The following is a 25,126-nucleotide window of genomic DNA, read 5'->3' as shown; positions in this document are numbered from 1 at the left end:
GGTTAGCGCTCTTCAAGTACTTGAAAGGTTGTCCCAGAGAGGAAGGCCAGGATCTCTTCTCGATCATCCCAGAGTGCAGGACACAGAATAATGGGCTCAAGTTACAGGAAGCCAGATTCTGGCTGAACATCAGGAAAAACTTCCTGACTGTTAGAGCAATACGACGATGGAGCCAATTCCCTAGGGAGGTGGTTGGCTCTCCCACACTGGAGGCATTCAAGATGAGGCTGGACAGCCATCTGTCAGGGATGCTCTGACTTGGATTCCTGCATTGAGCAGGGGGTTGGACTCGATGGCCTTGTAGGCCCCTTCCAACTCTCTACTATTCTACAATTCTATGAAGCGATTTATTGCACACTCATGATTGGCCACTAATATTATATCAAATCATACTCATTGAAGTTTGCAGGTCCTTTAGATGACATTGTCAACATGCCTCATGTGCTTTTCCTCATTTATCCCACGTTTAAAAGGCACAGAGATTCTTGTGATTTTTTTCCCCAAGGACTGTTCTTGGTTTTTTCAGAAAAATTGGAAAAAATTGAACAGCTTTGGATTAGGAAATATTTTCTTTCAGAGTTTAAGACAAGGTGTTTATATATTGTTGCCCCCAAATGATTTCTAAAAACTATGTAATAAGAAGACTTCTATACAAAGACTAGAGACATAAAATGTCTGGCAATAATGAAGCTATGAGGGAAAATGTTTTTAACCTCTCTGTAAGACTCTCATTACAGTTATTTCTTCTACTTCTTATTAAAATTATTGATCCAATGTATCTTTTACTGATAGACATTTTGGGATGCTCCAAGTCATGCTATTTCCCAACATGTAAATAGAGTTGCCATATCATAATATGGAAGAAAATGTACACTCTTGACAGTTTGGGTTTTGTGCTACAGAGTCCTGTGTTTCTAGACTTGCCTTCCGGATGTTTCAGGGACTACTTGCTGAAATTCCCTCGGGACAGACATAAACTGGGAATCTAAAATATGTTATGCATAACTTGCTTTGCTCATAAAATTCATCATGTCTGGTATATTACATTTTAAAAGTATAGTTTATTCAAATAATAATTACAAACTTACTGAGTTTACTTTTTAAAGTTTTCAAATATAATGATAATTTTATGAGCAAACCATGTTACACATAATATAACTTTAGGAAGGTAAAGGCTGCCTCTTTCATGACCATAGGACATGACATAATGGACTTAAGTTACAGGAAGATAGATTTCAGCTGAACATCAGGAAAAACTTCCTAAGGGTCAGAGCAGTCGGACAACGGAACCAACTGCCTAGAGAGTTGGTGGGCTCTCCATTGCTGGAGGTATTTAAGCAGAGACTGGACAACCATCAGTCAGGGATGCTTGAAACTGGATGCCTGCACTGAGCAAGGGGTTGGACTTGATGGCCTTAATGGTCCCTTCCACTTCTATGAACACCTGAGTTTGATTCTCAGCTCCAAGAGAAAAGCTTGTGTTCATGTGAACAAAAGTTAACAGCGCTACATACTCCTACCGGGATTGATCAACAGGTGGTGCCTTACGTCTGCAGTGTTCACACATGCTTTACATACAACAGTATTAGCCCCACAGAAAGAGGGTTCTGTGAAGATACTAACAGTTCTTCGCTGCTCTGATTTCTAGAGAAGAGCTAGCCTTACAGAGACACAGTGGAAAGTGGTGCAGCAGATCCTACTCTGATAACGTTCACAAGCTGGGGACACATTTCCACACTGTCCTCGCTTTAACTCAGGGGCGCGGAACAGTTTTGAGGTGAAACAGTTTTGCACACAGGGGAATCTCCACTGTTATCTCTCATCACAGATTGGGGATAAGAGTGGGGATTCCTCCAGGCGGTGGGGTTTGGGGGTCAAGCCCCGCCCTCTGGAGGAATACAAGGAGGCTGCTCAGGCCTGCTGGAGAACATCCGTGGGCCACATTAGGCCCACAGGCTGGAGCTTCCCCATCCCTGCTTTAAGTCCTCTGTCAGTAAGAAGAGAGCAGAAATTAAAGCACACTAAGACATCTTCAACTCAAGTAATTGTTTGTGCACGCGTGTGGAGAAAAAGGATTTTTTGCATGCCTTGAGCTCCAATTTTCTGGTAGAAAGGCAGGGTACATATCAAACATACAAACAGATAAATAGATAAACTTCTATGATCTCCTTCGAGCTCTGTGTAGATGCCAGAGCAGACTGATCACCATCCTGAGAGTCAGCCTCTGGTTCTAGTGAGAAATGGAGTATATGGGGGCAAATTGTCCAGCTGGGAGAAATTTCAAGGAAGAATTAGAATGGGTGACTCACACTGTCACAGTCTCACAAATAACAGTTATCATCCTTGAGCTACAGAAGCCCATCACACTTTGGCCACATGTGTTGCTCATTTGCCACACTGAGGCGGCCCAGGCTGACACCTTCGTCATTGACCAACACCCATGAGAGAAGGGCTCACCGTATAAGGAAATGAATGGGTTACAGTAATCGGAAAGTCAGATGATTACTAACATTATGACTGTTCAATCTCACTAAGATAAATAAATGTACAGATATTATAATTTGGAGATTAACGGGAATAAACAGGCGTGAATAAGCCCACAGCTCTCCCACCCCAGGAGGAGCCTTCTTTAAATACAGGCCTGGCTCCAGGCTTGAGGGAGCCCTTGGCATGGGGCTTGGTTGACCCCCCATATTGGTGCCCCCTCCCCCTGTGATGGCATGAGGCAGGTCCTCCTCATTCCTCCCATGTAGTTTCACTGGGCACAGGGGCAGGTGTGCGGGCTTCCAGAGGAGGAAGACAGAAGCGGCGATAGCTGTGCTTCTCTGGTGAACATGAGGCAGCCTCCATTGTAATTATTAACAATGCCCCACAGTATTATTATTATTATTATTATTATTATTATTTATTACATTTATATACTACCCAACACATAATGTTACATGTGATAGTGTTGCTGTGGAGGACTGTGGCAACTACAGTGGCAGCTGTCTGGCATTTACTGGGGAGCTGGAAGGGCAGGCCCAGAGCAGTGGTGTCAACCACAATGGGCCCTCGGCAGCTGCCCATGGATGCCACCGGGTGATGCTGGACCTGCTTGAATGCCTGTCCTTTCCACCTGGTAAATATGAAGAATTTTCACCTGACCAGTAAAAGCCCAAATGCTTGGGTCTATTAATTTCTTTGTAAAATAAGATGTAACCCCAGTAATCTCCCATTCATGCTTTTAAAGTTGAAGCTATTTTTTTTTTTAGTTTTTGCCTGACCAACTTAATGTATCATTTGAGGCTTTCCTGAAAATGCAATATAAGTCTGTGTCTCTTATTCACAACTCTGAGCGAGATGTTTTCTTCTGTCTTAGTAAATTCTTCAAATCACCATAAAAGTCTCTTTTGTCCAATGTCCTGATCTAAAACTCTGGAGGGTCAGGAAATCAGGCCTTTGGAAAGTGTATTAAGATTATCCTTATGCTGAGTCAGACCATGGGTCTACCTAGCCCACTATTATCAATACTGGCTGGCAGCAGCTCTCCAGGGTTTCAGGCAGGATTCTGTCCTAGTCCTACCTGGAGAAGCAGAGGAGTAAATCTGGGACCTTCTGCATGCAAAGCAGGTGCTCTGCCACTGAGTTATGCCTAACAATACATTCCTATGCATGTTTCCTTAGAAGAATGCCCCATTGAACTCAGCGGGAATTGCTCGCTAATAATTACTATACTTATCTAGTAGTAGTCAATGTTAGTGCTACTTAGAGTAGGCCCACTGAAATGAATGGGATATAAGTTAGTCACGACTAACATACATCCCATTCATTTCAATGGATCTACTCTAAGTAGCACTAACATTGACTACTACCTGCTAATTACTGTAACTGTTTGTTTCTGCCCTGCAATAAATGAATTACCAGGGCTGTTCACAAGAAGATAACAAGACTGCTATAATAAAATCATTAAAAAATATATAAATAAAACCACCCTACAGAAATTATGGTTCTAATAAAAACATCAAGATAAAATAGCAGCATCAAAACTATCAGATGTTAAAATCTCATCAGATGTTTAGAGTCTAGGGAAATAACAAGTGTCTTCTTTGTCTGGTGCTGAGAAGTGGGCACCAGGCAAGTCTCTCTGGGAAAGCATTTCACAAGCCAGGACTACAGCCAAGAAGACCCCGTCACCAGGTACTGCCTGCCTCAACTCAGATGGGGAGCGGGGGCATCCACAGAAGGGGCTCTGAAGATGATCTCAGCGGACGGGCAGGCTGGTGTGTGAGCAGGCAATCCTCCCAGGACCGAGGTCCCAAGCCATGCAGATCTTTAAAGCTGGGGTGGGGAAGCTCTTTCAGCCCAAGGGCCGAATTACATTTCCAAGGAGCTTTCAAGGGCTGCATTCCAGTGGTGGGGCCAAAGGCAAAAGGGGTGGGGCCTAAAATCCTATCATATTGTAGCTTAAAGCTCTTACTGTCAGTCACTGAGCCTTAGGAGAGGAATTTCAACCTATCAGAATGGATCAAAAACTGCAGAAAAGTTGGGAAACTGTCAAATGATTGGTTGCTGGGGAAAGGGGGCGGGGCATGGGGAAAGGTCATGGCTATCTGGGGAACTCAGTTTTAATTTTTGTGACGCACCCACGGAGCTTTGGCTATTGGGCGGTGTAGAAATGAAATGAAATAAATAAATAAATAAATAAATAAGCAAGCTCAAAAAGCTGGATTTGGCCCCTGGGCTTGAGATTGTTTTAAAAGTAAACACCAGCACTTTGAATTGTGCTTAGAAAAGGACCAGGAGACAGTGGAGTTCTTTAAGTACAGGTAAAGTATGTTCCCAAGCAAGAACATATCTTAGGCTAGTTGGGTAGGTTCTGCTCCTCTCAAAGGCCTTGGCTACTCTTCCATCAAGGGCCGCAGAATGTCCTGCATTACCTGTTGGGGTCATAGCCATGTTCTCCTGGCTTGCGAATCTGAGGCTGCTGGTTGAGCTTGCGGACCTGCAGGGAGAACGACTCACTGTCCGACGTGTCTGTGTGCTCCTCGTGTCTGTCATGGCTGCCGCTCCGGCTGTTGGAGCTTGACCTCACGCCATCTTGAAAGCCTGGAGGGACAGCAAAGGGAAAATGAAGAGAGAGAGACTGACTTCAGGATGCACAGAATTACACAGATCTCTTCCCTTCTGCTTCCCCTGGTCCTAACTCCTAAACTCCAGAAGCCCCTGGCTCTGGGTGGAAAATTCCCAGACTTTTGGGCACCTGGGAAACATGATGCACGTGCAACATGAATGATTTATTCAACCCTGTGCAAGGCTGGTAGAAATTATGAATAGTTTTGGTCAGTTCTGCTTGATCTCCACTCTTATCTTATGGGAACCACCAGGGCCAGTGCCAACACCTGGCATTCTTGGACAGCTGTCAGGGCTCCATCACACTGGGGGCCCCAGGCCCACTGCTAATGCCTGCCCTTGACTGTTTTTTTTGTTCTGGTCTGGAACTCTCAGCAGTACCTGGGGGCTGAATCTAGCCACTCCTTTAATTTTCTACAATGCCCCTGACCTAGTGTCACTTGAAACATTGTGTGAAATTTAAAGCCTGGCTAAACCCAGCTACCCAGTGCTGCTTGGAGCGCTGTCACCGTGGCCAGGTAAGACCACCAAGGCCCACTGAGAGAGGAGGGAGACCACCAGAGGGCATGTTGCTCAAGGTTCCCTAAAACATAGAGCCATACTTGAGGACAACTCCCTTTCCAGACTACGGTCCAGAGTTCCTTACAGCTATCATGCTTCCAACTGATGGGACTCCAATTCCCAGTCAGAAAGGGGGCAGAATCTAGGATTTTTGGATCAACTGCACTTCTACCCCAATTCTAACCAGGCCTTACTGTCTCCGATCCACCTCCCCCTTCTTTCTGTACCTGCTAGTCACCACGCTCCTCTGCTCCCAAGCATGTGGAACAGAACCCAGCAGATCAAACTCCCACTTCTGTAACTTCTATATACAAGACACCCTCTCTCTTTCCTCAATAGTGTCCTGGAGGAAGAGGAGGAGGGCAGAGAAACAGCCCAACACTCATTTTGCAGTGCAAGAAGATGTGTTGGAGCAGAGTCAGAGCTAGTTTTTATGGTTCTCCTCGCCCACACAGAGCCCAAGCTGGGGTCCTCAAGGACAGACTCATCCAGCCTGTCAACAAGTGGAGTCAGCACCTAGAACAGGGGTGCTGAACCTCTTTCAGCCCGAGGGCTGAATTCCATTTCACAGAAGTTCTTGGGGGCCACATTCCAGTGGTGAGCCGAGCCATAGGCAAAAAGGGCCGGGGCCAAAACACCAGCATACTTTAGCTTAAAGTTCTCACTGCCAGTGACTAAGCATAGAAGAGGCATTCCAACCTTTCAGAATGAGGGGAAAAACCCTGAACAAATGCCAAGAAACCACCAATCCGTGGTAAGGAAAAGGGGGCACAGTCATATGAGGAGCCTCTGAGGGCCAAATTGGGACCGCAGGAGGGCTGGATTTGGCCCTCCTGCTAAACAACCCTAAAACAGATTATGACCCATGGTCACCAGGTTCGCACGACACGACAATCCCTGAGTGGGGGCTGCACATTCAAAATGGTAGCTGCATGCACCCTGCAGCCTCACCGTGGGTTAAATAAACCCACAGTGGGCTGTTGTGTCGTGTGAACAGCCCCAGTCTAAAAAGAAACAACACACATAGAAAAAGGAATGGGGAAGGAAGAGGGTAGGAAATTAAGTATTTTTGCAGGGTTAGTGGAACAGCCCTGCTCTCCCTCAGTTCAGCCTGCACATGCTTTGAGAGCTTGGGAAAGAGCTATATAAATCCTAAGTATTAGGAGTACTCCAGGACTGGGCGAAAAGGCATTAAAATTCAAAACTACAACAACCCAGTTCAAAGTATGGAGACAGGGGGGGCACTGTTGCATGACAGGAAGGGAAAATGGCTACCAGCCAGGACTGTGTGAAGGCAGCAGGGGCCCTGTGGTTTTAAAGTGGGGGAGGGCTGGCATCCAGAACGCCTTGGATTCTATCGGCATTTCCACCCGGGGTGTGCGGTGTGACGGCTTAAAGCAGAGAGGGTCATGAAAGCAGGACTCGTGGGAGTTTGGAGACAAATAGAGGAGGCAGAACAAAAGCAATTCCAGGGTTCATTCCTGTGAGGGGCATGGGGCCTATCTGAGGGAGCAGACTTGTTCTGAAAGGCAAAGGGAGGCCGAAGGAGTGACGGGGAAGGAAAGGATCGCGGCTAAGCCTTCAGGGTGTGTACTGTAGACTCTACAACAGCTCTGCAGCTTGGCCTTGCCAGGAGGGGCATAAAGGATCTTTGTAGGGAAGCCTCGCAACAGGCTTGCGGGTATTTCTGAGGGGATTCTGACACAAAGGGAGAGAACGGGCTCTACAACAGGAGCGGATGACTCACCCAAGGGTGGGGCTGGTATCTTTGCTATCAGCTGCTCGCAGCCCACATATGCCTAGCCCCAGCTTGCTGGGGAGGGGGGCACCACACACACAAACACACACACCACTTTTACAGGGCATGAAGCAGGAGATTTGGTTGTTACTTCAAGGAGCACAGAATATTCTCTACATGGGTGTGTTATCCTCTACCACCCCAATGGAGTCCCTGACCCAAAGCAGCATTTAGACACAGACGTATAATGTGCCTTCACCATGTATGTGCATTTGTGTGTGGGGGGGGTGCGTGTGCGTATGTGTCCACCATCACACTATATCCTGAACTACAACTTCCCTAAAGCTCTACTGGGATTGCTACCAACATCCTGGGCTCATGTGGCACTTCATTCCCTTGTGGCAAGACTATACTTTACCAGGAGACCTGTCTTGGATTCCCCATACTGGCTGGGAATGATGGAAGCGGTAGTCCAACGTATCTGGAGAGCACCGGGGAGGGGGGAGGCTGCATTAAGGCCATTACCAAGAGAGGGCAAGGTCACTTTCTCTTAAGAGGGTGTTCAAAAAGCCATGGTGCTGCTACCGAGAAGGCCCTCCTCTCCTGAGTCCCCACCAGATGCACTTCAAGCATTGTCAGGACACACAGGAGGGCCTCCATATCTGATTTAGTAGGTGGGCAGATTCATACGGGAGCAGGCAGTCCTACAGATATCCTAGCTGCAAGGCATGTAAAAGGCTTTAGTGGACATTACTGGAACTCTGAATTGGGCCTGGAAAAAAAATCTAAGGACAGGGTACAGCTTGTTTGTGAGAACGTGAAAAAATAAAAAGCATGTGCCTTCTCCTCTGGGAGTACCTCCATCCATGACAGAGCGTGGCTGCTTCTGCTGTGGGAGGGGCTGTAGCTCAGTGTGACAGAGCACATGCTTTGCATGAAGAAGATCCCAGATTCAATGCTCAGCATCTCCAGAAAGGGCAGGAAAAACTCCTGCTGAAACCCTGGAGAGCCGCTGCCAGTCAGTGTTGACAATACTGGGCTAAATGGACCAAGGATCTGACTCGGTATAAGGCAGCTTCCTATGGTGTTATATACCATAGGAAGCAGACCCAGGCAGAACTCTGGATGTCTCCCATGGATTTACTGAACATGATCCTCTTGAGGGGAGGGACAGATAATGTTATGTAACCCTGTCTTAAAACACATATGAGTTGTACAGAAGTAAAGCATTGCCACTAGAACAGTCCCTCCAGGACTACCTGTTTGCTAGCTAGGACTACCTGTGGGTGCACAGCTTCAGTTACGGTGCCTGGATTACAAGGCAGGGTGGGAGAGGAAGCAGAGGAGGCCAAGCATCCCCTTAACTATTGTGGCAGTCCACTTAGCTACTCCTTTTAGGGCACAGTCCTATGCATGTTTAGACAGAAGAAGTCCTACAATTCCCAGCATCCTTCCAGCCAGGTATGCAGGCTGGGGCTGCTGGGAAATGTAGGCCTTTTTTCTGTCTAAACTTGCCTAGAATTGTGCTCTTAGTTACTTATTACATTTGTGCCCTGCTTTTCCATAAAAAATGCCCAAGAGGGCTAACGGTAAACTCCACAACAGAAAAACAGAACACACAAGATAAAGCCATCTACAAATCAAACAGAAGAATATAAAAATAGCAGCCAGTTAAAACACCGTCAAAGTAAAATTCAGATTAAAAGACAGAGCACCACAGAAAAGGAATCAACTCTATAAGCCAAACACCTGCTTTTTTAAAAAAGCTTTTTGCTTGCTGGCAGAAGGCCCAGCATGTAGGGGGCTAGACGAGTTTCCTCTGGTGCGCATGTATGTGTGTGTGTGTGTGGGGGGGGATGATTTGGCTAGAAGTGGGGTGAGTCGGAAGTGGGTCTTGTGATTTCATTAAGGGCCCCCGAGTTTTCTCCACCCACCCCCGTTGGTTCAAGTGCTGTTCATTTACCCACTTTCCTCATCTAGGAGGCTGCACAGTTTAACAAATCCACCATTCAAGCCAAGCTCGGACATCTTGATGCGTGTAGAATGGCTAACCGGTGAAATGGTTGTACTTATTTAACCAGGACGAGGTTTTGTGGTATTTTTTAGCAAAGTGATTTGAAAGGGTTGAACCTAGCATGTGACAGTGATATTCCTTAATTTTTCCTAAAACATCTGGTGTCATATTATAGCTGTGAAATAGAGGATGTGCCTGGTTAAAATCTCCCCACAGCCATTAACTAATTTAAATGACCTCAGGCAAACTGCTAATCCCTGGTCCCACAGCTGTAAAACTGGGAGAATATCACCAGCTAACCTTGCAGGGTTGTTGTAAGAATTACTATACCCATATGAACCCGCCCATTGCCATCGAAGACCATGCTGACTAGCTGCCCTTAAGATCACTTTAGATTGGCAGGCACAAGGGACAGGGCCTCCTAAATGGTGGTCTCTAATCAGTGGAACTCCCTCCCAAGTGATATATGGTTGGCCTTGTCAGTTCCAGCCTTCAAAAGGGCTCTAAATACCTACTTATTTCAAATGGATTTTAGCCAAGATGAGTTTATTACGTATACTAAACCGGTTTGTAGGCTATTGGCTTTTGGATTCTTGATGGTTGCGTGTGCGCGCGCGCACGCATGTATGCACTGGCTTGAACTGTCTTCTAAATTGTTTGTGAATTGTATGTATTCTAGTTGGTTTTTAACATTTTTGATACGCTGTTTTAAATAGTGTTATGTTACTGAGACTGTGATTTGATGGCTTTGCATTTTTGAGAGGGCTAAGCTGCCTTGAGAGGGCTTTGTCCTGAAAGGCATCCTAAAAATATTTTACAAAAATATTTTAAATATCTAAATCTGAAAAAAATACACGTGAGATGCTTCGAAGACCCAAATGCACTATCTAAAAGTCAAAATATTATCATCGTCAGCATCTAAAGGACACACACACACATCTCTGCCTTCCTGTTTTCTGTCAAGTGGTTACTCTCTTGTCTGCAAGCCGCCATGCAAAACTTTTCCTCCCAGCCCACTGCCTATTTAATTCTGTGCAGTGTTATTTCAGTACTATTAGCACACATTTCATAAGCCCCATAAAGCTTTTTTCATCCTACCGCCTGTCACTGAAGCTCAGCACTTTTCTTTCAAAGTGTTTCCAGTTCAGTTGGCACACTAGCAGTTTGAGTACAGCACAGCTCATTTTTTTCACTCTCTCTCTACTTCTCACAAAGGTGGTTCACCTGCCACCTTCATATGAATTTCCCCAGCTTACTTAATGCAGCCACACAAGAGGCTCCAAGACTACCTTCCTCTTTCGTTCTGTCCACCAAAGATGCTATAGTCAACAAAACCTTCCAGTGAACATGAGAACAGTTCGATAGCCTGGGCCACACTGTCTATTTTTATGACTGCATCAAAACTGATTGTATTATATTAGTATGAATGGATTAGGATAGATCAGCTAGAATGGCATACTGCTCAAGAACATGATTATCGCTGTCTTTCTTCTGTTTGTCTTTAAAGTAAACTTTTTATTTATAACACATACTAACAACATTTCAAAAGCCTCATGCTTCTGACTATAGAAAATCATTACTACTAAGATCTGACTGAGGGAGAGAAGGATGGGGATGCATATAAACCAAAATCAAGCAGATTATGTATGCTTAAAGGAGGTGAGAGAGGATACAGCACAGGCCTGAGTAATTTGTGACCCACCGGTGCTGATCAGAGTTCACCTGTCATGCATGATAGACCACAAGGAGCAGGAATAAACCTCCTGATTTTGCAGTCCCTGCCTGGGATTGCAGAAATAAGAAGGCTGTCAATAGCCCGGTAGCTGGGCTGCATTCTGCTTGGTGGGTTGCAAGATGTTTATAGATTTCACATCAAGCCTGCACCTTACACTGCAATCCTAAACACAGATATACATGAAAGTCAGCTGAATTGGTTTCAGTGCAACTTACTTTAAGACTAAGTGTGTTCAGGACTACAGCCTTAATAAAAATGTTGGATTCTTGCCTACCCTCCCAGTTCTAGTGATGCTCTTATTTTTTTATTATTATTCATAATAATAATAATAAAATTTTTATCATATCTTACCTTCAAGGAACTCAAGATGGTGTACATGGTTCCCCTCCTACCCATTCATTTTTATCCTCACAGTAACCCTGTGAAGCAGGCACAAGGTCACCCACTGAGCTTTATGGCTGCATGGGGATTTGAGTGTAGCTTTCCAACACTTTTAGTTCAACATTCTAATCAACACAGTACACTGGTTTTCCCTTACATCAGTTCCCCCTCCCCTAAAGCAGCACTTGTGCAGAGTTACGGAAGTACGTTCCACTGAATAACAGGGCACATACTTCTGAGTAAACCTGAATTAGATCTGCCTCTGAAGAGGAACAAAATTAATATGAAAAGTAGAAAAGAGCAAATGGTTACAGACCCCAGTAAAAACAATATTTGAAGGAAAGGGCAGTTGTTCTCCATATGTGAATTGTGCTCCTTCCTCCCAACTATTGGTAGGCGAGGATGCAGCATTCTGGTGATATTAGAGAAGGAGAGGTAATGCCATTAAGCAGTTTAGGTGTGAGAAAAAGAGAGGGTGATATAACTGCATTGCAGATGCTGGGTGTACAAGGAAATCCTGCAGACACCCCAAATGCTTTGCAAAGAGAGAATTCTCCTTAAAGTGTGTATTAAAAGCCACCATTGAAATATTTGGGGAAGGGAGCTCAGATTTATTTTGAAAACGGTTAAAAAGGGGATCAGAAGCAAGGGGCTATTGCTCTTGAGCTCCAAGAAGCTCAAGAAGGAATAAGAACTAGTTTCATCATTTCATTAATGGAGAGGGATGGACTATTTCAGGAAGGAGTTGAGAACTTTGTGTGCACAAAGGTGGGAATGGGAGGGTTGTCACTTTGCATAAATAAGCAGTATGTATCCCAGCTGTTTTTAAAATCAGGGGCACCTTTCTTTAGAAATTTAGGAAGAAGGTGAACATCTAGACTTACTTTCCAAATGGTTACAGGAAGGAGAGTGGCCAGCTTCACATAGTACATGGAAGGCCTGACTCACCAACTCTCCCATCTATCCCTCTCCAGATGTTCCAAAAGATGGGGGATGGGAAAGAGAATGGCAGGTGCTTTCTAGATGTTTCAGGGAAAGGGTTTGCTTCTCTGCAAATGTTTCATATACCAAGGCCAATTTCACCTTATCCCTCCCCAAACTGTTTCAGTGGAGGAAAGACAGAGGTCACATTTCTGCCGCCCCCCTCCAAATGTTTCAAGGAGAAGAAGGAGTGGCCTATGCTATCCAGATGTTTCTACAGATGATCAGGAAACCCAGATGTTGCCATGATTAAGGGGCAATCCCTCCTCCAAGACATGCCCGTGAAAGGGGGAAGATGGTCAAGGGAGAGGAAGGAAAGGCGAGAATCCAGATGTTAACGAGAGTAACTTCCCCACATGCTCCCATGGAGGAAGGTGTTTTTTAAACATCCTTCCAGATGTTACATGAAGGGAGGTGACGGGCCCCGCCCCCTGCCGCGCTTCCTCTTACCCTGCCGCTTTCGCTCCCGCTTGTCCTGTAGCTGCTTTTTCTTCTGCTTAGCGCTGAACGGCCTCTTGCGAGGCATGTCCTATTACGGCTGCCGTCCCCTCCTCCTCCGTCCGCTCTTCCAGCAGCACCGACTCACAGCGACGGAGTAGAGAAGGGGGAGGAGCCAAAAGGAAAAATACACCTCGGCGACGAGAGGAGGAACTAATGAGAAGGGAGCAAGGGGTGGAGCCACAGCGGAAGGTGCTGGGCCCGCTCAAATTAAAGAATGAGGGATCGTGACGTGAGGAGGGGGAAACACTAAACTTGAAGAAGAGGGGTGGCCGGGCAAACCATTCGGGGGGGGAGGAAGGCTAGAATGTTAGACTTCAGGGAGTGGGGTGCACCATTCGGTGTGGGAACGACAGTAAACTTCACTACGCCACTCGGCAGGGTGGTCAGAATGGGATGTACCATTTCGGTGGGGGAGGAAGGGGACTAAACCAAATTACGCCATTCAACGTATTCCTTTGGTGGCGTGGATAGAGCCTTGAGTGCCTCCTGGCGTACAGTAAAATGCAGATACCCATTTATTTATTTTTCGGTTTGAGAAAAGTACAGTTAAATAATGGAAGACTGCTTACCTTTACAAAGAATAAAATAGCTACATCATTGATCTCGATTGCACTTAGGTTAGTAGAGGAATAAATTCAATACTAGCCAGTCCAGATGTAAAAAGTACAAGGCACCTTTAATCATAGGACGCCATTTATTTATTTTTCCTAATACGTTTTATCATATAACAGTATATGATAATAATCTCCAAAGATTATTAAACAATTTCAGTTATATTTAATACAAACATGAATGTGTTACATAGAATGCCATGTATGTGTTTGTTTAATAGACTTGTATCCTGCCCTTCTGCGAAGAGAAAACTCCCTGGAAAAGACCCTGATGCTGGGAAAGACTGAAGGCAAAAGGAGAAGGGGACAGCAGAGGATGAGATGGCTAGATAGCATCACCGATGCAATGAATATGGACTTGAGCACGCTCCGGGAGAGAGCGCAGGACAGGAAGGCCTGGCGTGCTATGGTCCATAGGTCACGAAGAGTGGGACACGACTTAACGACTGAACAACAACATCCTGTAACACATTTTCAGAGCAGTTTAGAACATAAAATTAAAGCATGCAAGCAACTCCCCGCCCCTAAAAATCTATTGAACTATAATAAACAAGATAACATTTTAAAATAATGGAGGTAGGGCACTTACAGCCCTAATCACATACATAGTTATGTCTATGCCCATTGAAATCAACTGATCCTTTGCTACATTATTATATTAACTAGCAATAGTTTGCACAAAAAGGTCAAAGATCTAGCTTAATTTTACATGAAATAGTTTACCAGTCCAAATATTTTTGATAATTTATTTAATAAACCAAGGTAACATGAACTTGAACTGTGTTTAACCACAGTAGTGTAGCATAGTGGCTAGGATTGAGCTATGAATTAGGATGTTCCTGGTTTGAATCTATTTGTTTTATTTATTTATTATACAAATGTATATACTGCTTTCCACAAAGATATCAAAATGGTGAACATACAATGTTATTGCCACTAAAATATAACAAAACAATACAATAATATTAATTAGCAATAAAAACTATACACTCTGCTGTGTACTGCAGACTATCGCTGTCTAGTTATAGTATGGCTACTAATCATGTTGGCCATGTTAAATCCAATATCAGAGGAAGTAATAATACCGATTTGTCTTGCAGGGTGGTTGTAAGAATTACAACTAAATAATGCATGCAAGGCACTTTGAACCCTTGAAAGTACTGTACAATGTGTATTATTGTTATCTTTGTTGTTGTTGTTACATATAGTGACAGCCATTAACGCAGCTAAGAATGCAATGTATGCCATCAGCTATAGTTGATGGGCAATATAGAAATATCCGTTTTGAGTCTTATTTTTGTTGATTTAGGGACAGAATTGTAGAAGACATTCTGCATCATTTGCTGCAATGCTCAGTTTCAGACAAAATTTGTTGTACATCTCTTGATCATTTACTGGAGAGTAACAGTTTTGGTCTGATTTGCAGAAAATGGATCATCTACTTGATCAAAGTTGAATTAGGACATTCCCTTATTAGTGGCAGGCTTTCCATTCACTGCAGCAAATATCTCTGCAAAATTTGACACCAACAAAAAACTTGACTTGTGCAATGACAAGCAGTTGTTAAAATTTTGATATAAATAATTTTACTTAGACTTTTTATACTTGACTTCATAACTCTGGAACTTTTAAAAACATAAGAGCCATGCTGGATCAGACCAAAGGTCCCTCTACTCCAGCATTGTGTTCACATGGTGGCCAACCAGCTGTCAACCTGGAAACCACAAGCAGGACACGAGTGCAACAGCACTCTCCTGCCCACGTTCCCCAGCAACTGGTGTAGATAGGCTCACTGCCTCTGGTACTGGCAGTAGCACGTAGCCATCAAGCCTTGTCGCCATTGATTGCCTTCTCCTCCAGGAATTTGCCTATTTCCTTTTTAAAGCCTTACAAGTTGGTGGCCATCACTACATCTTGTGGTAGCGAATTCCATACTTTAACTATGTGCTGTGTGAAGTACTTCCTTTCATCTATCCTGAATCTCGATGGCCTCCGGTTCTAGTATTATGAGAAAAAAGTCTCCCTGTCCACATTCTCCACACCATGCATAATTTTGTACAACTCTAACTTTTGTCCAGTGTACAGTTTAATTTGTGTTATGACCAATAGAAATTATCAGTACTACAACTAATAATAATAATATGAAACCAAGGACATCTGCATCCTGGTGTACAGAGTTGTTGCCTAAACTGGAGTATGATTGTTCTGATGTCTACTACATCCTGAGCCTGTCACACACGTCTGCTTTCCGCTCTATACAAGCAGGCCTTTCTTGGAGGCAGAAATCCCCCACTCCACTCTCCGCTAAAATCAGTGCTAAAGAAAGTGGAGAAATTGTATCTTATCTGCAGCACCGCACACCTCTACTGCTCTCCGACCGTCTATAACTTAGCTACGTCTTCCCCCTCTGCTCGGCCCGTCTAGGAGGCTACAACGCGACCTGATCTCTATGATACAACATAGGGCTCCCATTGGCAGACGGAAGTATCCTTTGTGACTCTATGGTCCGGGCGTGGAGGAGTTATCGCCGCGTCATCTTCCGCGCCGGCGCAGCGGGGCCAAGGTGTGCATGTGTGAAGCCTGGATTCCGGGGAGGAGAGTCACAAGAATTAAGTGGCGGCTGCGGGGTCGGAACGGAGAGATCAGCCATGCCTAAGGCAGGGAAGCAACACCAGTCCCCGGAGGAATGGATCGGGGACGACGAGGAGAAGAAGAGCTGCCCCACAGAGGGGGCTGGAGGTGGGGAGAATTTAATTGGGCTAGTGTGTGGGAGAGGCTAGTCCGCAAGGAGGGAGTGAGGGAGGACCTTTAAAGGGCCGGTAGGAAAGTTGGGTGAAAATCTGTGGGGCAATGGGAAGAGGCAAAAGGACTGGGGGCAACAGCTCCCCCCCACACTACTCGTTGAACAGTTGTTTTCCCTTTGAATAATCCAAAATAAACCTAGAATAAATAAATAACTTTCTAGTTCTGTACACACACAGCCTGATGCTATTCATGTTTACTCAGAAGTAAGCTCTGTTGTGGTCAGTGGGGCTTGTTCCCAGGTAAGTGGGTATAGGATTGTGGCCAAAAATCCTAATACAGAAGAGAATCGCCAACATAGGCAGTTATTGGAAGGGGATAGGTAAGGAAGTTAACAAAAGGTAAGGGCACAATCCTGTGTATGTTTAGACAGGAAAAAGTCCTGTGACTCCCAGCATTAGGCAGCCATTGCCATGCTGGCAGGGGAATGCTGGGAGTTGTGGGACATTTTTTCTGTCTAAACATGTATAGGACTGCGCCCTTAGTTTGAATGTATTTGTTCATATTTTGCTCCCTGTTGCTTTTGCCTCTCTCCTCCTCTACCTATTGTTTAAATCAGCCTTCGCCAAGCTGGTGCCCTCCAGATGTGTTAGACTACAACTCTCAGCATCCCCCAACCAGCCACACTGACTGGGGGATTCTGGGAGTTGTAGTCCAAACACATCTGGAGGTTTTCAGGTTGGAGAAGTTTGGTATAAATGGAAGCAGTTCTGAGCAGAAACGTATATATTTTTGGTTATGGTGTTGGGTTACCCTGCAATGTGCTAGGTACATTGATGATGGAATAATAATAATTTTTTAAGTCCACCTTTTTGCCAGCACATACCCATCCAGATTTGTACATGAAAGAGATATTGAAGGGGATGGGGTGAATGGTCTGCTTTAAGTTATATTGAAAATGCTGTTATGGAGAAAAATCCAGGACAGGACACTGTGGCTTGGACAAGCACCTCTGATAATAGCTTCCTAAAGGGCAAGTGCACATTACATGGTCTTCTGTATGTATTTTCAGTTATATAGTTTAATTGGAGTTTATATCACCTTTTTCCTAAGAAAAGGAACAAGGATATAAAAAATAAATTTAAAATATCCTAGGTTCAGCTGATAAACCCAAAATTTGCCTAACAACACCCAGTGAGTTCATGGCAGGGGTGAGATTCAAACCAGGGACTAATTTGCAGCTCAGTCTCTTAGGGAGCAATCCTACACAGAAAAAAAAGTCCTACAGCTCCCAACATTCCCCAGTTAGCATGGGTAGCTAGGGAATGCTGGGAGTTGTAGGACTTTTTTCCATCTGAACATGCATAGGATAGCACCCTTAGCCACTATACTAACTCACATATATGAAGACTGAGAGAGATAATGAGAGTTCTCTGAGAGCAAGTTTGGCATGAGATGTAGGCTGGATTATGTCCTACTACAGATCGGAAAGTTTATCTGGTTGGTCACAAATCCATATTTGAAATTCCGCTTGTACCTTCCTGGTTGGCCTGTATGCCCCTTTGTCTTCAGTTCCACAGTTCTGAAAGCTCCTTTTCCTCCCTTCCTGACAAAAGCTTTCTCCCCCAAGCCTAATTTCCACCCTCTGTTTCTGTGCTGCCTAGTGTGCCCTGTTGCCCTCAGACTGTTTCCACTTGCCATGGGTCCCTGCTACTCAGCCCACTGGGTGGGACATTTATGGACTATAAGGAAGGGATCCCTGCTGCTCCCCTTCCCGGAGGCAACTCATCACTGCACTTCAGGCTGGCAGTTCTCTTGCTGCCTGAAATTCTCCCCCCCTCCCACTTTCCAACCCTTCATTTCTTCCCCTCAAGCACTTCTCCCTCCGTCCCTCCTTTTTGCCAACACCACAGTTCTTCCTTTCCTGCCCTGGAGCTCTTTACTTCTGACAGGGTGTAGTGATAGCCATTCAGCATGACTGAATGCGGATTAGAAACTTGGGTCTTTTTTGGCATTCAAAGAGAAGCCCTTTTTGCTTCTTGGTTGGTATTGTCCTGAACTCCCACTGGTAGCAGTTTAACATCCCTGTGGTAGTCTCTCAAACCACTCATGGCTTATGAGCTCCAATTTACAAATGCCCAGGACAAGATATTTAAGGGAAGAAGGATGAGGCACTGGGCTAGAAAGGGAATCAGCTAGCCTGCTCCCAATGCTTAAGTCTTAGGCCTGTTCCAGACCTCACAACAACCCAGAGTTTTTTAAAACCCTGGGTTGTTGCCACCCAATCACTCCTGCTGGAGGCGGGACCTAAACAATCTAGGGACACAGCAACCCCTGTGGGTTTTTTTTAAAAAGCCCAGAGTTGTTGTGATGTCCAGACTAGCTCTTAGAGTTGTCAATTATATTTATTTTCCTGGCGGGGCTCCTGAGCCTTTGAACAGCTGCTTGAGAGGTGGAAATTCAGCAGCTGAATCTTTTTCCTGTTTCTACCTCTCTGTGCCAGTAAAAGGTTTAGTGATTCTCTCTGTATATGCAGCTGTTTGAAGGCCCAGGAGCCCTTCTAGCAAGAAAACAAAAACACTTTAAAAATCTATGGGCTAGAGGGGGAAGAGGCCATTTAAGCTGAGCTATGACAGAAACTGGTTGGGGTGAAGCAGCAGGAGAGGCTGGGTTGGGATGGGGTGTGGGTGGAGTGAGGTGAGACACAAGAAACTGGGCTAAGATGAGCCAGGCTAATTGGGGCTGGGAGGGGAAAGGATGCTGGGGTGGGGAAGAGTCCTGCAGGCTTGTCTGGCATGAAGTAGGATGCTTCATAATTGAGTGAATAAAGCTATTCCAGCTGCTAACAGCTTTGTACACATTTTTGTAGGGCTGCCACTTTGTACTTTTAACAGCTGCCTGACAGGCAGAAATCCAGACCAGACCTGGGATCATCACCTGGTATCCTTGGGCAGCTCTCGGGTCTCAGTGCCCCAACAGGGCTCATTACTGATATCTGCCCTGATCACCCCCCTTTAAACAATTTCCCCCCGATGCTGTGGGAGCTGCCACTGTAATTTCCCACAATGCCTCCAATATAGCGTCGCTTTGGGGCATTGTGGAAAATTAAAATGGTGGCCTCCAGTGGGAGACTTGGAGCTGCCATTTTAATTTATCACAGTGCCCTGGAGCTGGGCTACATCGTGGATGTTGTGGAAAATTAAAATGGTGGGTTCCACAACCTGTGGCCTGGAGCTGATCCGAGTAGTGGTGCTGCTGCCACTGCCAGGTAAGCCTGCCATATACCTTTGTTCTCCACTATATTCACAAACTGAATTCATCAATATCTTGAAAGATATACTTGCAAATGAGCCCACACAAGTCAGTAGCCCACACATGTGCCACAAATAGCTAAAATACACATGGATGGCCTGAAAGGAAAAATGATCAGTTCTTTTCTAGTTTTAGAAAAGATCAGTGCCTGGTCACTTCTTTGAAGTGATTTTAACTGAATGTTTAATAGCCTGTTCTAGTAAATGATGGTGTAGTTATATTTTATATTTAACCGGCCCTGTCACTGCCTGCTGTGGATTACATGTGGAATGTTATTGTACACTGCATGGGAATGGGTTCTCTTCCACTCACCCCGCTTTCAGGGTGACTCATCTTGGTATGCATTGGCAGGTAGGCTAGTAAAACATCATGTGGGCTAGTTACTTTTCTCAAGGTTATTGTTTAATTATACTTTTATCCTGCCCTTCCTCCAAGGAAGCTCAGGGCAATGTACTTGATCTTCCCTTCCACCATTTTATTCTCACAACTATCCTGTGAAGTCAGTTAGATTTGAGAGGGAGCAGGCAACTGGTCCAATTTGAACCTGTGTCTCTTTAGTCCACATCTGACACTCTTACCCAGCCTTCATAATCCTCGTACTCTCCAGTTGTGTTGTATTACAACTCCTATCATCCCCAGCCAGCATGACCAGTTGTAGTCCAACACATCTGGAGAGCACCATATTGGGGAAGGCTGCTCTAACCACTGCACAATACTGTGTTTATTTGTAAGGCTGTGGTAAAGACGTTTCTGTCAGGAATCTTTTGGACTATGGATAGAAAACTCTGTGGTTGAATTTTGTCTTATGCTTTATGATTTTATTGTAGGCTACTGTGGGGGTCCTGTGGATTGAACCGTGTGGTGAAAAGATAGTTAAACATATGCTACAGAGCAGCTTCTTCTATTTCTGATACTTTCACTTTGCCTTCCTATACAATACTCAAGGTGCCTATGTTAACATTATCATCACCATCATCATTATCCTTTCCAGGGACCTCAACTCTTAGGCGCTCCCCATTTTATCCCCCACAACAACCTTGTGAAGTGCATTAAGAAGTGAAATGGTGACTGGCCCAAGATCACCTGGGGAGCTTCATGGTTGAGTGTGGGCTTGAACCCAGGTTTGTCCATTCCTAGTCCAACACTTTAACCACTATGCCATACTGGCTGTCAATAGCGAATAATGGATTTGAGTAAGGATAGGATGTGCTTTTGGTTGAGAACTCCTAAGTTCCTTGGGTGCTTCCAGAGATGCCATTGCCCTGCCTCATTCACAGAATTTTACTGGTGTGTGTGTCATTGTCTTCCACTTCCTCTGTTTTCCCAGAGCTGCTTCCATCTTTTATCTTACCACAGAATATGCATTACGGATGAAAAGATGGAATAACCGCACAATGCCTTCTAATTGGTGGCGCCAAGACTCCTCTGTCTGGAATGGAACCCTGCTCTCAATCTTTGTGAGAGACAGTGTTGAGGGAGTTGAGGGAGGTTGAGGGAGTCTGTGTCTCAGTGGGATAGGTTGAGGAGGCCGAATACTTCTGGGTTTGTAGGTCCTCTTCGGGAAGGCAAGTGACCTCACATCTCTCCTGATTCTTTCAGACAAAGTGGTAAAGAAGGGGAAGAAGGATAAAAAGACCAAGAAGTCGGTAAGATTCGGTCTTGTTTCTTTGGTGGCTCCACCACCGTTATTTGGGCCGTGAAGGACTTGAGCTTCATGAACCTGGAGGCCCTCCTTAGTTCTAGCTGTTCACCTTCATGACAGCATGGAGCCACCTGGCACTGGGGCTCCCATTTCTCCTCACGATTCTTTGAAGTCTCTGGGTGTGCACAACACTTAAACTGCCTCTGTAGCTCTTTTCCCGGTGTCCCAGAATGCTTTGCCTTTCTTATCTCATTCAGTCCCGCAACCCCCACCTCCATAATTGGACCGAGAGAAGGTGACACTTGCACAGGGAGGTTTGCAACTGTGAAGGGAGCTTAAGCTGGCACTGCCATTTCCAATGACAGTGTTCTGTTTACTGAACTGCATTGGCCCTTTGTCTATCGAAAAAGGCGTGCCATTATTTTATTTATTTATTATAATTCTATCCCACCCTTGCTCCAAGTAGCTCAGGGCAGCATATTTCCAACACCCTCCATGCCATTTTATCCCCATAACAACCATATGTGGTAGGTTAGGCTGAGTCAGTGGAGGCTGGCGCCTCCGATTTCGGTGGGGCTGTGAATCCATTCTGGGTTTCAGTCAGAACCAGCCAGACTTTGTTTTCGGGATAGGGTTCAGACTTTGTTTTCGGGATAGGGTTCAGCAGCTTGGATAGCTCCTTTAGTGTCCTGGCTGCTTCTGACTGAAACCCAGAATGTATTCACAGCTCCACCAAAATCGGAGCCGCCAGTCTCCATGGGGCTGAGAGATACAGTGACTGGTTCAAGGTCACCCAGAACTCTTCATGGTTCTTCCTAATCCAACACTGTAAGCTGGCTCTTAGAAGTAGCAAGATACGAGTTCGACTTCCAAAAGGAAGGCAGGTGCCACCAAAAGCTCAGAGAAGGCTGCGCTACGGTGGTCAGGCTGTAGCCCTATTCACGCTTTTGTGTGTGTGATGAGCTTCTTATATTACAAAGCAGGGACAGGAGTCCCTCCACACACAAGTGGGATTCAGCTCGCAGGCTAGATTCACATGTCACTTTTTAAACCCAGGTTCAGAAAATACTCACATTTCACGTAGCAAGAGACACAGGCAGCCCTCTGATTGTGAGCGGCCGACGTGTAGTTAAATGGCCAGGTTCCCCTTCAACGAGCAGGCAAGTGACAATCGGAAAGGGCCAGGCTTCCTCTACTCTGTTTCTTGAGAGGAAGCCCACGGACTTAAACGCTCATGAGCCATTTGCAATCGATGGTGCCGTCTGTGTATTTGGCTCAGGTTGCTTTTTTTGTGCCCTGGTTTAAAAAAAAATGAGCAGTGTGACATGTCCTTCAGAATAACCAGAAGTTGGGTTCGGGGAGCAGAGGGTGGGCCTCAGCATTAAAATGCATCTGTGCGCCCATCCAGAAGTACCATCGGTACAATTCTTTAGATGTGACTCTGAAGAAACATGTTAGCGAAGCTTTGTTGGAGCTAGTGTTTACTTTTTTTCTGTAGCCCCTTGCTTGCAGAAAAGTGATTTCTGGTTGCTGCAGTTCGATTGGTGTGGGGAGAGGGACAGGGAACAGAATGGAAGCCAGGCCTTCTGCAGTTCTGTCCTCCTTCGAGTACGGGCAGTAGTTCTGGGCAACCCTTGCTACTACTACTCTCACCTCCCTGCCATGGACGAGGGAAGGGCTGTGGCTCAGTGGCGGAGCACCTGCTTTGCATGCAGAAGGCCCCAGTTTCGATCCCCGGCATCTCCAGGTAGGGCTACGAAAGAATCCTGCCTGAAACCCCAGAGGGCCACTGCCAATCAGTGTCAACAACAGTAGGCTAGATGGACCCATGGTCTGACTCAGTGCAAGGGAGATTCCTGTGTTCCTAAACTTTTTTCCTTGTTTCCCAAGTTCTTCGAGGAGCTGGCTGTGGAGGAGAAGCATGCCAGTGAGGAGCAGGCAGCCGAGAAAGAAAAGGAGCAGCAGCAACAGCAGGTGAGCGAGACCAGCAACGCCTGTGGAAGGCTGTGGACTCTGTCACGAGAGGGCGTTCTGGTTGACCACAGCAGCTGCGATGATGTCAACCTCATGGCATGTCTTTTGCTGACAACTGCAGTTGACACCCCAGTGACATTCTTTTCTTCTTCTTCTTTTCTGCTGCCTGGCTGCAGCAGCAAAAGAAACGGAGAGATAAGAAAAAGGATCGAAAGAAAAAAGAGGTGGACGAAGACAAGGAGGAGAACCAGCTGATAGAGAGGCTGAAGAAGCTGTCGGCCCAAGCCAGCGATGAGGAAGATGAAGGTTGGAGGCTGGGATTTGGGGGTTCTCACAGTACCTTGTTCAAGGATTACCAAACCTTTCTTCTCTTCTTTGTTCTCACCACCTCACCCCGATTGGTCCTTAGAGCAGCCTTCCCCACTCTGGTGCCCTCCAGATGTTTTGGACTTCAACTCCCATCAGCCCCAGCTAGCATGGCTGATGGTCAGGAATGCTGGGAGTTGTAGTCCACAGCATCTGGAGGGCACCAGGCCGGGGAAGGCTGCTTCAGAGTTTCAGGGCTCTTTGATGACTTGATAGGTGTAACTGAGACTTGGTGGGATGACTGGAATACAGCAATTGAAGGATATAACTTGTTCAAAAACAATGGGAGGAACAGAAAGGGAGGTGGGGTTGCACTGTATGTGAAAAATACATATCTCTGCACAGAAATACAGGAGGATGAGCTTGGTAGCCCCATTGAGTTAACATTTATGGGTTAAATAAATGGAGCAAAGAATAAAAGGAACATGGTGGTTGGAGTCTACTACTGGCCACCCAATCAAGGAGAAGACGAGGATGAAACTTTCTAAAAAGCAAATGGCCAATGTTTCAAGGAAGCATGATGTAGTAGTAATGGGGGACTTCAATTTCCCCGATATTTGTTGGGAGACAAATTCTGCAAAACAAGCCCCCTCCAGAAAATTCCTGACTTGTGTGGCGGATAACTTCCTCCTACAGAAAGTAGAGGAAGGAACTAGAGGATTGGCTATCCTTGACTTGATCCTAACCAACAGAGATGACTTTATGGATAAAGTAGCAGTTACAGGAAAGCGACCATGTTATACTTGAGTTCTCGGTTCAAAGGGAAGCAAAAGCCGAGTGTAGTCAAATGCATACCCTGGATTTTAGGAAAGGTGATTTTAATAAACTCAGGACAATGATCAGTAAGGTCCCATGGCAAGCGACTCTAACGAGAAAAGGAGCCCAAGATGGGTGGGAGTTATTAAAAAGGGAAATTCTCAAGGCACAATTACAAACAATTCCAACAAGAAAAAAAGGCGGAAGACAACAGAAGAAGCCAGTGTGGCTGAACATCAGGAAAAACTTTGTGATTGTTAGAGCAATGCGACGATGGAACCAATTACCTAGGGAGGTAGTGGGCTCTCCCACACTGGAGGCATTCAAGATGAGGCTGGACAGCTATCTGTCAGGGATGCTCTGACCTGGATTTCTGCATTGAGCAGGGGGTTGGACTCAATGGTCTTACAGGCCCCTTCCAACCCTACTGTTCTATGATTCTATTGTCAGGGTTTACATCTAGGATAGGCCTTGGGCAAGATGCCCCTTAGCAAAGGCATGCCAGGTGCTGCTTTTGTGATTAGAGGCAATGTGCTGCTGGATGCTGGCAGCAAACGGTGTGGCTATTGCATCATGCCCTGCCTGTCAGCTTCCCTCAGGGTCTGGCCGGACTCAGTAGACCCTTGGTCCAATCTACACAATGTTTCTTATCTTACTAAGAGCTCAGAGGAAGACAGTGAATCCATCAGTGCATCTTCTC

The 25,126-nt window shown here is 45.5% G+C and overlaps 2 protein-coding genes across 4 annotated transcripts in view; one reads left to right on the top strand and one right to left on the bottom strand.

Moving 5' to 3' along the window:
* Positions 1–13,111, bottom strand: part of GNL1 (G protein nucleolar 1) — a 30,924-nt gene extending 17,813 nt beyond the window's left edge. For both annotated transcript variants that reach the window (XM_084840844.1, XM_084840845.1), the window contains exons 1-2: positions 12,973–13,111; positions 4,920–5,088 (exon numbers count right to left, since the gene is read on the bottom strand). In XM_084840844.1, coding sequence (XP_084696970.1) covers positions 4,920–5,088; positions 12,973–13,048 — 245 coding nt within the window. In that variant the 5' untranslated portion in view covers positions 13,049–13,111. The remainder of the gene's footprint in view (positions 1–4,919; positions 5,089–12,972) is intronic.
* Positions 13,112–16,180: 3,069 nt separating this feature from the next.
* ABCF1 (ATP binding cassette subfamily F member 1) overlaps positions 16,181–25,126 on the top strand; it is a 48,659-nt gene continuing 39,713 nt past the window's right edge. Inside the window, exons 1-4 of one of the 2 annotated variants that reach the window (XM_084840841.1) lie at positions 16,181–16,373; positions 21,288–21,334; positions 23,221–23,304; positions 23,484–23,610. In XM_084840841.1, coding sequence (XP_084696967.1) covers positions 16,283–16,373; positions 21,288–21,334; positions 23,221–23,304; positions 23,484–23,610 — 349 coding nt within the window. In that variant the 5' untranslated portion in view covers positions 16,181–16,282. Of the gene's footprint in view, positions 16,374–21,287; positions 21,335–23,220; positions 23,305–23,480; positions 23,611–25,126 lie in introns of both variants that reach the window. The other variant, XM_084840840.1, reaches the window with a different exon arrangement.

This window comes from Heloderma suspectum, chromosome 2 (assembly GCF_057233095.1).
Source record: "Heloderma suspectum isolate Gila_16-S chromosome 2, 16-S_ref, whole genome shotgun sequence".
Lineage (NCBI taxonomy): Eukaryota > Metazoa > Chordata > Lepidosauria > Squamata > Helodermatidae > Heloderma > Heloderma suspectum.
This window is presented reverse-complemented; position numbering and strand designations above follow the sequence as displayed.